The sequence below is a fragment of the Phoenix dactylifera genome, chromosome 2 (assembly GCF_009389715.1).
Source record: "Phoenix dactylifera cultivar Barhee BC4 chromosome 2, palm_55x_up_171113_PBpolish2nd_filt_p, whole genome shotgun sequence".
Taxonomy (NCBI): Eukaryota; Viridiplantae; Streptophyta; class Magnoliopsida; order Arecales; family Arecaceae; genus Phoenix; species Phoenix dactylifera.
In genome coordinates, this window is record NC_052393.1 from 16,788,011 (window position 1) to 16,799,558 (window position 11,548).

General features: G+C 41.1%; 1 protein-coding gene across 4 annotated transcripts; it reads right to left on the bottom strand.

Annotated features, from left to right (window-relative positions):
• Positions 1-2,475: 2,475 nt before the first annotated feature.
• On the bottom strand, positions 2,476-9,689 carry LOC120103750. Of its 4 annotated transcripts, none has more exons than XM_039123510.1 (6): positions 9,041-9,689; positions 8,164-8,961; positions 7,906-8,005; positions 7,180-7,533; positions 4,346-7,095; positions 2,476-4,240 (listed from the first exon to the last, which is right to left on the bottom strand). In XM_039123510.1, the coding sequence occupies exons 3-6, from the start codon at positions 7,906-7,908 to the stop codon at positions 2,842-2,844; spliced, it is 4,506 nt and encodes a 1,501-aa protein (XP_038979438.1). In that variant the 5' UTR covers positions 7,909-8,005; positions 8,164-8,961; positions 9,041-9,689; the 3' UTR covers positions 2,476-2,841. The 4 variants fall into 4 exon arrangements, with proteins under 4 accessions (XP_038979438.1, XP_038979440.1, XP_038979439.1 ...); XM_039123512.1 differs by having other exon boundaries at positions 8,164-8,470; positions 8,553-9,689; XM_039123511.1 differs by lacking the exon at positions 8,164-8,961 and having other exon boundaries at positions 9,363-9,689.
• Between the last annotated feature and the right edge of the window lie 1,859 nt (positions 9,690-11,548).

Sequence of the window (11,548 nt, forward strand, 5' to 3'; positions counted from 1 at the left end):
TTGAAGGTATTAGCATGAGGAAATCTCAATGCCGAAACAATTGGGGGAAGATGGCATGCAAATTTATAGACCAGCACAAAATTATACTAGAGGGGCTTAATATCATTAATTGAGATACAATTAAGATTTGCCATCTCGGTACCGAACTCTATACTGGTGCTATCCTATTACAATGTGGTCTATGGTATGGTACAAGATGAGGCATACCAAGTGTCAATACAGTACGAGACTGTATACCGGTATAGTACGGTACCAACCATTATGGTAAACCTTCATACAACTTATGGAAAAGCTGGCAAATTATGATAAACATCATGCTAAATAGCAATCAGATGAAGCTTAAAGATTAAACTTATTCAATGCATAGAAAAGTTTTGTATTTCTACATATAATACATAACTTTACAAATATGTACATAAGAGAAAGACCCAATTCGGTATCTGTGTAACAATTTCTGTTCTGGGGTTTACATATACACATATATTTTGTTATAATTGAAATTGAAAAGGATTGATTATTGAAAATAATTGATACTGATTAGTCGTAAATCAATTTGATTTTGTTATACCTAAAAAGAGCTTCAAAGAAGGATAAATAATCATGAAGTACTGATTGTGGGAAGAAACGTACAGCTGAGAAAATGCCATGAAAGTAACAAGATATCCCTTTTCCTTGAAGAACAGATTGACCCAAAAAGCATAGAGAGAGGTCTCCTCAATTCTAAAGCTTTGCCTGCAACTCAACTGCTCAGCTAAAAAATTCTTCAATTCCAAATTTAAAACATGGTTTCAAATTCTTACCTTTCACCATTCATCAACTTCATTATTTAAGCTATCATGTGTCGAACTCCTCTTCCTACATAGTGAATTTCTCACTTTTCCCCCTACCCTCAGTTTTTCAACAAGATTCAACGAAAGAACTAAAGAAGCTAAAATAAGAACTCCCAAAAAAAGCGACATTTTCTGTCATTCTTCAAATGGCACTCTAAAAATGGATTGTAACATGATTAATCAGTATGCTTGAATCAAAAGTCCCTCTACCATCTAATTTTCAACCTGCAGGGATATGTTTCACCATACTGATGAAGCAGTTAAATGACTAGATACATTCATACTGCTACATGCTGGATTGTGAAGTCCGCTTGCTCATGCAACATTTCCAGAATCAAGCCGCCAGATGATCTTACGTCATATATGAAACGGTAGGAATCTATATTAGCTCTCTCAGAGATTAGTTTTCTAAAGCTCATTGAGGTTCAAACCAGGTATAAACGATTAACTGTATCAGTGCATCAGCACTATTTGGACCACTATTGAAAAGCTTGAATTCTGTCAGAAGTTTAAATACCATAATAGCTATCTTCAGTTGTAGGTGTCAGCACAACCAGCACAAACATGAAGCGGCAGGCCAGCATCCACAGCCAGATACCATGATGAAGGCATGAAACTACTTTCAAAGGACTTTCGAGGCCATTGCTTATACAAGAAAGCATGGAGGAAGAAAGCATGAAATTCCTCCCAGTGGACAGGAACCCCGACCAAGAACCTGGTTGTCACGGATTTCAGAGGCTATAGTTCATACAAGGCTCCCAGCAGACAGATGACCGACCTAATAATCCATTTAAACTACTAAGCTGCTTTTAAAATGATAAATAAGGTACTGCTTCCTCCCATTAGTATCACATTCTTAGCTTGGAGAAAAGATCAACAAATAACACAACCCTGCCCCCACCTCCCACCCCCAAAACACCAAAAAAAAAGCACAAAAAAGTGAAAAAACGAGAAGAAGCTCTTAAGGGAAGCTACTTACAATGGTAAGACGCTGGAATAATCAACAATGCAATCAGATAAACAGATGAATAAGACACACAACACTAGCATATTTCTTAAGAAACTTACACATTCACGTCACTTTTGTACTTCTATGAAAATAGTTTGTCACAAAGCAGACCTCAACAAATTGTTCAACAACAAAAATAACACAGTAACAAAACATGTTTGCACCAGATGCCATCATAATATTCAATTATATAGAGATCAATTTAAAAAGCATTTTATTGTGGTAACTTGTTTGACCACCACCTTCTAAAAATGTATGACTGATCAAAAGAACAGATTACATGACAACAATTGAAAAGAGAGAGAAAAACAACAGCTAGTTGCCATAAAATACCTTTGCCAATTTTTACCTTGTAATAACCAGTTTCAAGATCAACAAATTTGAATTCAAATCTTCCTGAAACCAGAAAAACCATAGTAATAAAGATTTATTGCTAAATGAAAGCTTCATAAAAAATAAAAAACATGGCCCAAACAAGACAATTCCGTGGAAGAATAATTACCTTGCTGTAAAACATTTACACTGCACAATCACAAAGTTACATTATTAACTGCTAAGGGGAAGTTGGTTGGATGAAATTCTCCCAGGTTCCACAACATATGATCTTAAAGCTGAAAAATCAAATGCTGGAATTTCTGTAGTATAATTAGAATTTTTATAAACTTTATCCAAGTTAACAATGCATGCCAATTGTCAAAAGGCACAAGCTCAAATTGCATTGGTTGATCATGTTCAAATGGGTCCCATACAAAGATTACACCCGACTCAAAATGGACCCAGATTAAAATATATAATGAAAATTGAGGGCAAAAAAGACGACCTCAAACCCAAACAAAATTTTCTGAAGTTCTACTGATGATGTAAGACTTTTACAAGCACTAGAAATACAAAACATTGCCAGACTAAGACAGCTTTCCCCCTGAGAGAGAAAAAAATCATTGGGTTTAGCATCTCCTTGACATCCCACGTAAGCAACAGATCGAATAATTAGTGCACTTGCAGTCATGAAGGCCTTCTCTGTGGGGTCATGCTGTCATCATCACGATCTCGGACTCCATATGACTCGAAACTGGCATTAGGCCTTCCACTTCTGCCATATCTAAAATGACTTTTCTCTTCTTTAGCCCTTTGAGGCGAGTCTTCATGTTGGCTCTCAATGTGTCTGTCAAAGCCCCGTGGGCTTCCACGTTGGTGGAACTCTGAGGATTTCGGAGGATTATGAGCCCTAAAACCTTTAGCATCATAGGGCAAATGCTTTATATTGCCATCAATATCATGCTGCCTTACAGAATGGAGCATTCCATATCTCTCACCATGGCCTCTTCTATCTTCACCACTCTCATCATGCCTCGCTCCCCTAGCAAAACCAAAAAATCCATGGAACCTGCTAGAGTACATGGAACGATAATACTCATCCGGCTTCAATCTTCCAGGGGAGTCCGGTAGGTCATACCTATCAGGTCGTGAGAAGACCCTACATTGCTTGTAGTCATGATCTCTAAGACGATCTGGTGAGTCTTTCCTATCATTAACCCATCTTGAAGAATGAGGTGGGGAGGCATGGTTTCTGGATGTTGGGCCATGGCCAACCATGTGATTCTCAAAGCCTGGTCGCCTATGGGGTGACCTCATTCTCTCCATCCTGGCTTCAGTCTTGAAATTTGGAGGAGACCCACTGTGCCTGCGTGAACCAGGCCCCCCATTCATCCCATCACTCCTTCCCCTGGGTGCTGTCCACATATGGGGGGAGCGAGTCCTGGATCTTGATGGAGATCTGGTACAAGACCGAGATAGCTGAACAGGCCCTCTACATGGGGAAAAGTTTCTCTCTCTCCTTGATAATGAATTCTGAATTGATAATGATGAATCCATGCAGTCATCAGACACAGGCCTGCGATACCGCTCTCTGGCCACTTCCGGACCATATCTGCCAACCTGACCCCAATCAGTACCAGCATGTCTATCGGGGCACTCTCTTGAATGTCCAAGTCCCCTCTTCATACCACACTCTCTGTCTCTCTCAATTGGTGATCCCCTTCTTGATAGCGAACGATGTGTACTTCGCAATGGAGCATTTGTTGATCGTCTGGGTAGCCGACTGGCAGATCCCACACCACCAGCTCTAACAATTGTGCCATCAGGTGCAACAACAAAGCCACTACTCTCCACCTTTGCCATGGCAGCAGCAGCCGCATTTCTTGAATCAGGGTGAGTGAAACTAGGCGGGCCATAGCAACCTGATCTGTCATGATGACTCGGACCATAACGGTTGGAAGAATCAGCCCAATGGTTGCCTCTGCCCCGGCCCTGAGCATGCTGAGATGATCCACCCCTTCCAACTGATCTAGGAGCATCTGTATCCCTTTCAGCTTTTGAATCTAAACCATTGCGACCATTATACCTAAATAATAAAAATGTACTATAATCAATAATAGTATAACAGTTGATAGGTTTACCAATCAAAAACTAGAAAACAAGAATATAGAGAACCTTCCAAAAGAGTTACCTGCTTGCCCTAACATATGACTTATCTGTCCTGTGAGACCCATCAGCATAATTTGGCCTCTCGATTCGAGACGATAAGTCTCTCTTCAGTGATGATCCCACCCTTCTCAAGGACTCACGAGCACCAGAGGCATCCATAGAAGGAGCAACATGATTTTGGCCAACAGAATGAAATCCCCCATCCCTCAGGCCATCTCTAGAACTTCTACGACATTCAGGCAACTGATCCCATCCAGAAGACTTCATTCTTGATAAATGGCTTAACTCCTTGGTATCATCGCCTTCTTTAAGAAACTTACCGTCTCCAATTGCCCTATCATGACCTACACCAAATTCTGGAGCATCTCTCGCGTCCCTCCCTGACTTCTCACTGTGACTTCTCTGAACTGTATTCACAATACTTCCAATACTCTGATTCCCAAATCCAGCATTCCGAACATCTGCTTCAAACGAGCACTTCAATAAGGGTTGAGCAGCAGCATTTTGTGCATCCTTCTTCCCAGCCCCCACTCCATCATAGCTACCATTGGATAACCCTTCATTTTTGCATGCCATATGATCAACCTGGAGAGGAGCAGGCGGGAAACCGGAAGCAGCTTCAAACATATCATTCTCTCCATTGTCAAACCCATAATCCACATGTTCTGATTCCCCTTCCTCAGTGCCATCTTCACCCCATGTATTTAAAAGAGATTCTCTGAGTTCCCCATCTTCATATTGAGAATCATCATCTTCGAGGTCAACTGTTTCCATTACAATAGCCCGACCAGCATCATTTTGAGATGCATATAAATCATTATCGCAATCAAAATGATCACCTAAAGCAGCCCCAACAGGACCATTCACAAAACCACCCAAAAGGTGTTTACTTGCTTCATGGGAACTCACAGGACAATCCAAGGGAGAGGCATCAATCACTGCAGGCACCGCACCCGCTGAATTGCAGTCAGAAGTGTTGGAGATGATATGAACAGATTTATCAGTTATGGTGGCACCCAAATCAACATCAGACTCCACAGGAACTTTATCATTGTCCATCTTCAACTCTGTAGCAGTTGTTTCATATTCACCAGCAGTTGTGCTTATGGAAGGAAGCACACCATGATTAGAGGATCCTTGCCTATCCTGAGGATGAGAATTTGATAGGCAAGGGCTTATTTCTGCTTCCCTGGCCTTATCAGCATGATCACATTGAGTTTCACCTATACCATCCGGGCTCACAAGTTCACCGGGTAAGTCACCCGCATTTATCACATTTGCACAGATATTTCCATCAGAGGCTTTTTCAGCAGGAGGACTAACAGTATGACGCTGATCAGTGTCGCCATTCTGAGAATCATGATGAAAACATCCATTCATCTCAACTTGAGAACTGCTTATCTGAGTGGGTTGCCCCGTTCTGGCATCAGTCAGGCAACGATCAGCAGACAAGTTATCAAGATAAGCTAAAGATGCTGGATTTCTGTCTTCCTCCAAGGCTGGTTTGTTGATTAACAGGTCCACTTTGGGATGTGATTCAGATGGAGAAGTTGCACGGCCGCAGCTCACATTCACACTGGAAACCAGAAGAGAAGATGAGGTTTCAGCTTCCACCCCAGAGCCAATGCAGACATCGTCCTTTTCTTTCTGCACCACATCAGTCACCAAAGGGTCCCCTAATGAACCCAGAAGACCTCCAGCTAGAGAAGAAATTTTTTCTGTGCAGCTGCCCATCTCCTGATTATGCAAAAGTTTTGTTTCCTCGACAGAAACCACCACAGCAACAGAGGCTTTGTCCAACTGATGCTCCTCTTGGACCAAACCATCACCACAAGGAAGAGAGCAACAATCATGATCTACAACAGAGTTATCTTTGGGTACACCAGGTATGTCTTGCACTTCAGTATCCAGTAATCTATAATCAACTTTTGGTATGTCGCCTACCTGAATTCTGGCATCAACAAGTTCAAGAGCATGTTTGACATCTCCACACTCCATGACACCTCGGGAAGTTTCAATGTTTTCCAGATTTTCATTATGAACACCATTTTCACCGACAACATCAGGAGCAAGTGGCTCGGAATCCATGACTACATCACAATTACTCTCCCATGCATCCATCACAGTGTTAAGATCCCAGTGAAATCTAGAATCATGGGAAGAATGTTTTGTCCCTGTTTTGTCTGAAAAATTTTGCAAGGTCCCAGTAGAGTTTTCTGCATCATGTGATTCATCCAATTTCATTCTGTCTGATCCCTTACCAGGCAACTCTAAGGTAGAAGATGCTTCAAGATGTATCTCAGATTTATCACGCAAATCTTCAGAACTGTGCTGAAGTTGATTCTTTGTTATTTCAAATAAGGAATGTGATTCAACACAAGTGGAGCTTCCTAAAAGGTGATCTGCTTTAGAACCATGTCCATTAAAAACTAAACCTTCAGGATTCATGCTATCACACGTCATGTCGCTGTCACAAGCAGCAGCAGCCAGTATTGAAATACCAGAGAAATCCACAGCATCATAAATCTCTTCATTTAAATCCTTTAAACCGGTTTTATCATCAGCAATGGATCTTTCTTGATGCTGTTTTGAATATGATGCAGTCCTCTGATTTGAAGCACATCGGGTCTCTTCCATGTGATCAGAGTCATTGGAATGAGAAGATGGTTTGGGTGGTGGTGATGGAGAACGGACTAACAAAAATCTTCTTTTCTTTATTGGAACACTTTCTAAAGCATCACTGAAGTGTCGTCCAAGAATACTTACACCAAGCTGCAATAAGAAAATTAAAGCATTAGAAATCCTGGGTGAACATCAGCAGTTTCACACAAGAATCACAAAATTTCACATAAAAACCTTCTCCGATTCAGAAACTGAAATGTCCCCCTCTCTTTTTAATTCTTTATCAGCAGCATCCTCACTGTCCTTCGATCTTTTGTTTGTAGACTTCTTTTTATTTCCCCCAGGAAATGAAGTCCTAGCTCGTCTTACAGCCCTTTGCCTGCCTTTAGAAGCTGTCTTCCAGTTCAAGTGAGGATCGATAACTCTTGATAGTTCCAGTCCAACAGTGCTCAGCATGTTCCCTGACAGGGATCCTTGCCTATCAACTGTTAATTTGCCACCACAGCTCTTGCAGGTATTTGATCCTTCTTGGTGATTAGGATATTCAAGAGAAGAGGGGGAACCTCTAGTACAAGTACACAAACGAATCTGCAAGGTAAAATTTGTCCTCTATTAGAATTGATAGTGTGCTTTGAAAGAAGAAATGGAATGAAAACATCAAGTATAAATGCTTTCTGAGAACCGGTGATATTGTTAAACAGTTTGAGACTGTCTCAAGAACCAGCTTAAGCAGAATAACCAACCAATTCTAAAAGAAAGTAATAACATTACTTTTGTTATGTGGGTTAGTATCCTTCATAAGAAACCATATTCGAGCATGTTGTTGCATTAACTGGATAACCATAGTACAACATAACAGAACATACACTTTGAGAAGTATGCCAGAAATTCTTGCATTTACTTCATGTTAAATTGGAGTACGACATATTATGCCTTAAAACTAGAAGATTGGAAACCAACCATTGACTCAAATCCCTCATCTTCTTGCTTCCCAAAATGAAGTAAAAGACCTAGATGGTATCAATCACATCACCAGATCCAAATCAACATGAGACCGCCTCTGTAAAACAACAAAGTAAGGATTAGCACCTGCACACTCATCACGTTGTTTGGTACATTCGAAGTAATTAAATAAAATGAGCAGAAAAAAAAAAAACTTTGCAATTCACCGAGAGGGCTGATAACAGACTGTCTGTTAAAGCCCTTAAAGGCCATTACCTTGAGGCTGATCATGTTAACCAGCCTTATAGGCATGCCTGCATCTCTTCCTTCAGTGCAGATTCAGAAAACAAGAACTATGGAGCCAGATTAACAGTGTCAAACTAAAAGTTTCAAGCACACAGGCACAGTACAAAATCTATCATTACTCCTCCAAAAATTGGCAGGGGGACAACACACACAAGAAAAGGCAGTAAGGGTTCCCCCATTCCATACTCTTGCCAGTCTCCACCAGAGCACAGATAACTATTCAGAGGACGGATAATCATTCACCTCTCAAGAGATCAACCGCCTAGCACCACTGTACCTAAGATTTCAACCATAGCTAATAAGGTGTATGCCAAGTAAGGAAAATCCCCTGAGCACTAAATCTTGGATCGAAAAAATACCAAAACGTCCTCCTCTGCCAAAGATCATCTGATCAGAAACTTAAAGCAGCAAAGAAGAATCACTGCAACGAAGGAACAAGGGTCACCAGATGCCCAAATCCAGTCTCAAGCCAAAATCCTCCATCCCTTCAAAACAAAGGGAAACCCCAAAATCATCCCAGATTTTAAGGCTATTAGCAGAAGCAACAGAAAATAAACTCGGATGACGATGAAACAAGTGAAGGCACTCCAAGAAGTAATTAACCCGGGAAAACCCTAAAACAATCTAGTAATAACTGAAGGCAGTCCGAGAAGAAGCAAGGATGCCACTCTCCTCAGCCAATACAGCAGCTATGCTCCCTTTATAACCGAGGCAGCCTTAGAGCTAAGGAAGAAGACATGGACAGCAGATCCAAGTCCAAGCCAAGACCTATAAATCCACGAGGAAGATCACAGTAACGTCTCTTATTGCTTCATCACGGATGAGATCAGGTCAAAAGATATCTAACCAGAAAACATGGAATCTGATTTCAAGCCAAGATGTGCAAAACTCCGCCGTCTTCAAAAGGGTTGGATCTAACGATCAGCGCCCCAGATTCCACGCAAAGTCCAACCCTAGTCTCCATCTGCCATGATCCTCTGCCTTCCTGTTGTCCAAGATCCAAAACCAACTCCGATTCCCAGAAAAAGACCCACTTCCGGAGCAAATCTGGTGAATTCCTTGGCGATCGGACCGGCAGAACCCCAGCCCTTCCCATGGTGTGTCGCAAGATGACGAGGGGCTAAAACAACCTAAAAACATAGAGAAATCAAGAGCTAGGGTTTCAATACCTGGATCCAACCGAGGCCACGGCGCACGATCCTTCCTCCCTTCCTCCTGTTTTCTTCACTCCTTCCTCCTTCGAAAAGATCGCTCACCGTCCTTCTTTTCTCCTTCCCAAATCTCTCTCTTCTTCTCCTCTTCTTCTTCTAAGGCTGAACTATAAAGAAAGAGGTGGAGCGAGAGAGATTCCTTCCGTGCGTTCTTTCTTTCGAGACAATTCCTTATCTCCGACGCCAATCCACTCGCTTTCGCCGATCCTCCGCCTCTTACCTCTTTCGGTCTCTCTCTCTCCTTCTTTCTTTGCAAAACAAGAGTAAATACTACAATTATCGTCTCTGTTTGAGAACTCAATCGCCCCTATCCCCCCACCACTTATTTATGCTTGCGCTGCCCCCGGTTTTTCCCCAAAATTACCATAATGCCCTTAGGGCGTGGGAAGCCCGCACCTCTCCTCCCGGTCCTGGTTTCCCGCTTCCGCCGCCAGACGCCAGCTGGTTTTCCTCGGCTCGTACCGGCTTAGGCTGGGCCCGGCTCGGCTCGGCTCTGCCGTGTCTCCGAAACCGTAAAATTATTGGTTGGACCAGGACAGATGGTATCTGATAAAAGGACTCTATTTTTCGCCCAATGAGAACCCACGGCAGAGAATGTCTGGGGCCCGGAGAGGCTGTGGGCTTGTGGAGTCCTTTGAAATCTAGTTCGAAAGAATTAAAATCAATGTCATGGACGAAGACGAGGCCAATTTGACCTGTCACAAAATGTTGTCTAGAAGTCGCCCAAGACCTGACGTGCCTACGAAAAAACCAAAAATAAAAATAAACACAAAATATATTGGACTCTTGACGTGCTTGATTACCTTGATGTATGGTTGTACGACTTTTCCTTTGGAGCCCGTTTGTAATCTAATTGACATGAGACGGATGCTATCATATCTTCATTAGTATCTACTGGATCAGGTGTTATTTAATTTTAACATAGTTGTTATCAAACTATTTCTTTAAAATTATTCTCATTATATGCGTTCTTATTGCTTTCTCTTTCTCGCTTTCAAGATTATCCATCAAACAAATATTCCTTGACCATGACAGATTTTATATACGCTATATCAATGCATGTCATATTAAAAATATAAATAATGCATATTGCATGCATCTTTTAATGGATTTTTTAAGATTAAAATTTAAATGAACAAGTTTTGCAAGAAGCATTATAGGTGGTACAAAAAAAATTTGCTACAACATATACAAATGATTTCAAATTTTATTGTATAAAGATGAAAGACTTGGTGCTATGCAAGTGCACGATGAATGCATTGATCATCATCAAGTGTGACGAAGCACTGATATATTAATATATAATACAATATTTATAAGGGAATGTGTGTATCTAGAAGAAGGTTTGCTTAATTATCTGAATTGGAACATACTAATTATTATCACATGATGCAATGAATATTTATTTACTAATGCATGCAATTTATCAATAATGCATTTCTCAAATGATAAATTGATTGCTCATAAGTCAATATATGCGTTGTATACATGTTCATGTATCAAAGATATGATCTGCTTATATTGCCTAAATAGAAATATGATATTTTTCATCTCTCCATATATTGGAACTTCATATGTCAACATATATAATGCATCATTTGTACATCCTAATAATATATAAAGTAGAAATATTTTGCAACTTTTTGATGGACATTATATGGAATCTAACCACAACTCTAGAGTATGCAGTGGATTTTTTCTTTTTTGTGTAAATCTATTCACTTCTTAGTTTCTATATTATATTTAATTAGATCTTTTTATTTTTTTTTGCTTAGGCAAAAGGGGAAGAGGGAGAAGGGACAAGCCCACCCCCGCGTAGCAGCCCCCACTGGGCCCCCACCCTGCCAGGTCGATGCGGGTAAAAATGACCGTGTGTTAGGCACCCTGGCCGGTTTTACTCATACCCTCCCCATCTGTGGTCCGGTTCGGTTATCCCTCTGGGCTCCGACTCGAACCCCATATGAGTACGTCACACTCGGCACCACCAAGGCTACTAGAGGATCAATAAGCCCTCCCAACCAAGTGTCCGAGTAGGGAACATCTCGTCTCCACAATTAGACCTCTTTATTGAATGGTGTTTATCCTTATAACCATGGATACTCTTCCTATCTTAAGTTTGTTACATTTAAAAGTCCTTCTTAAGC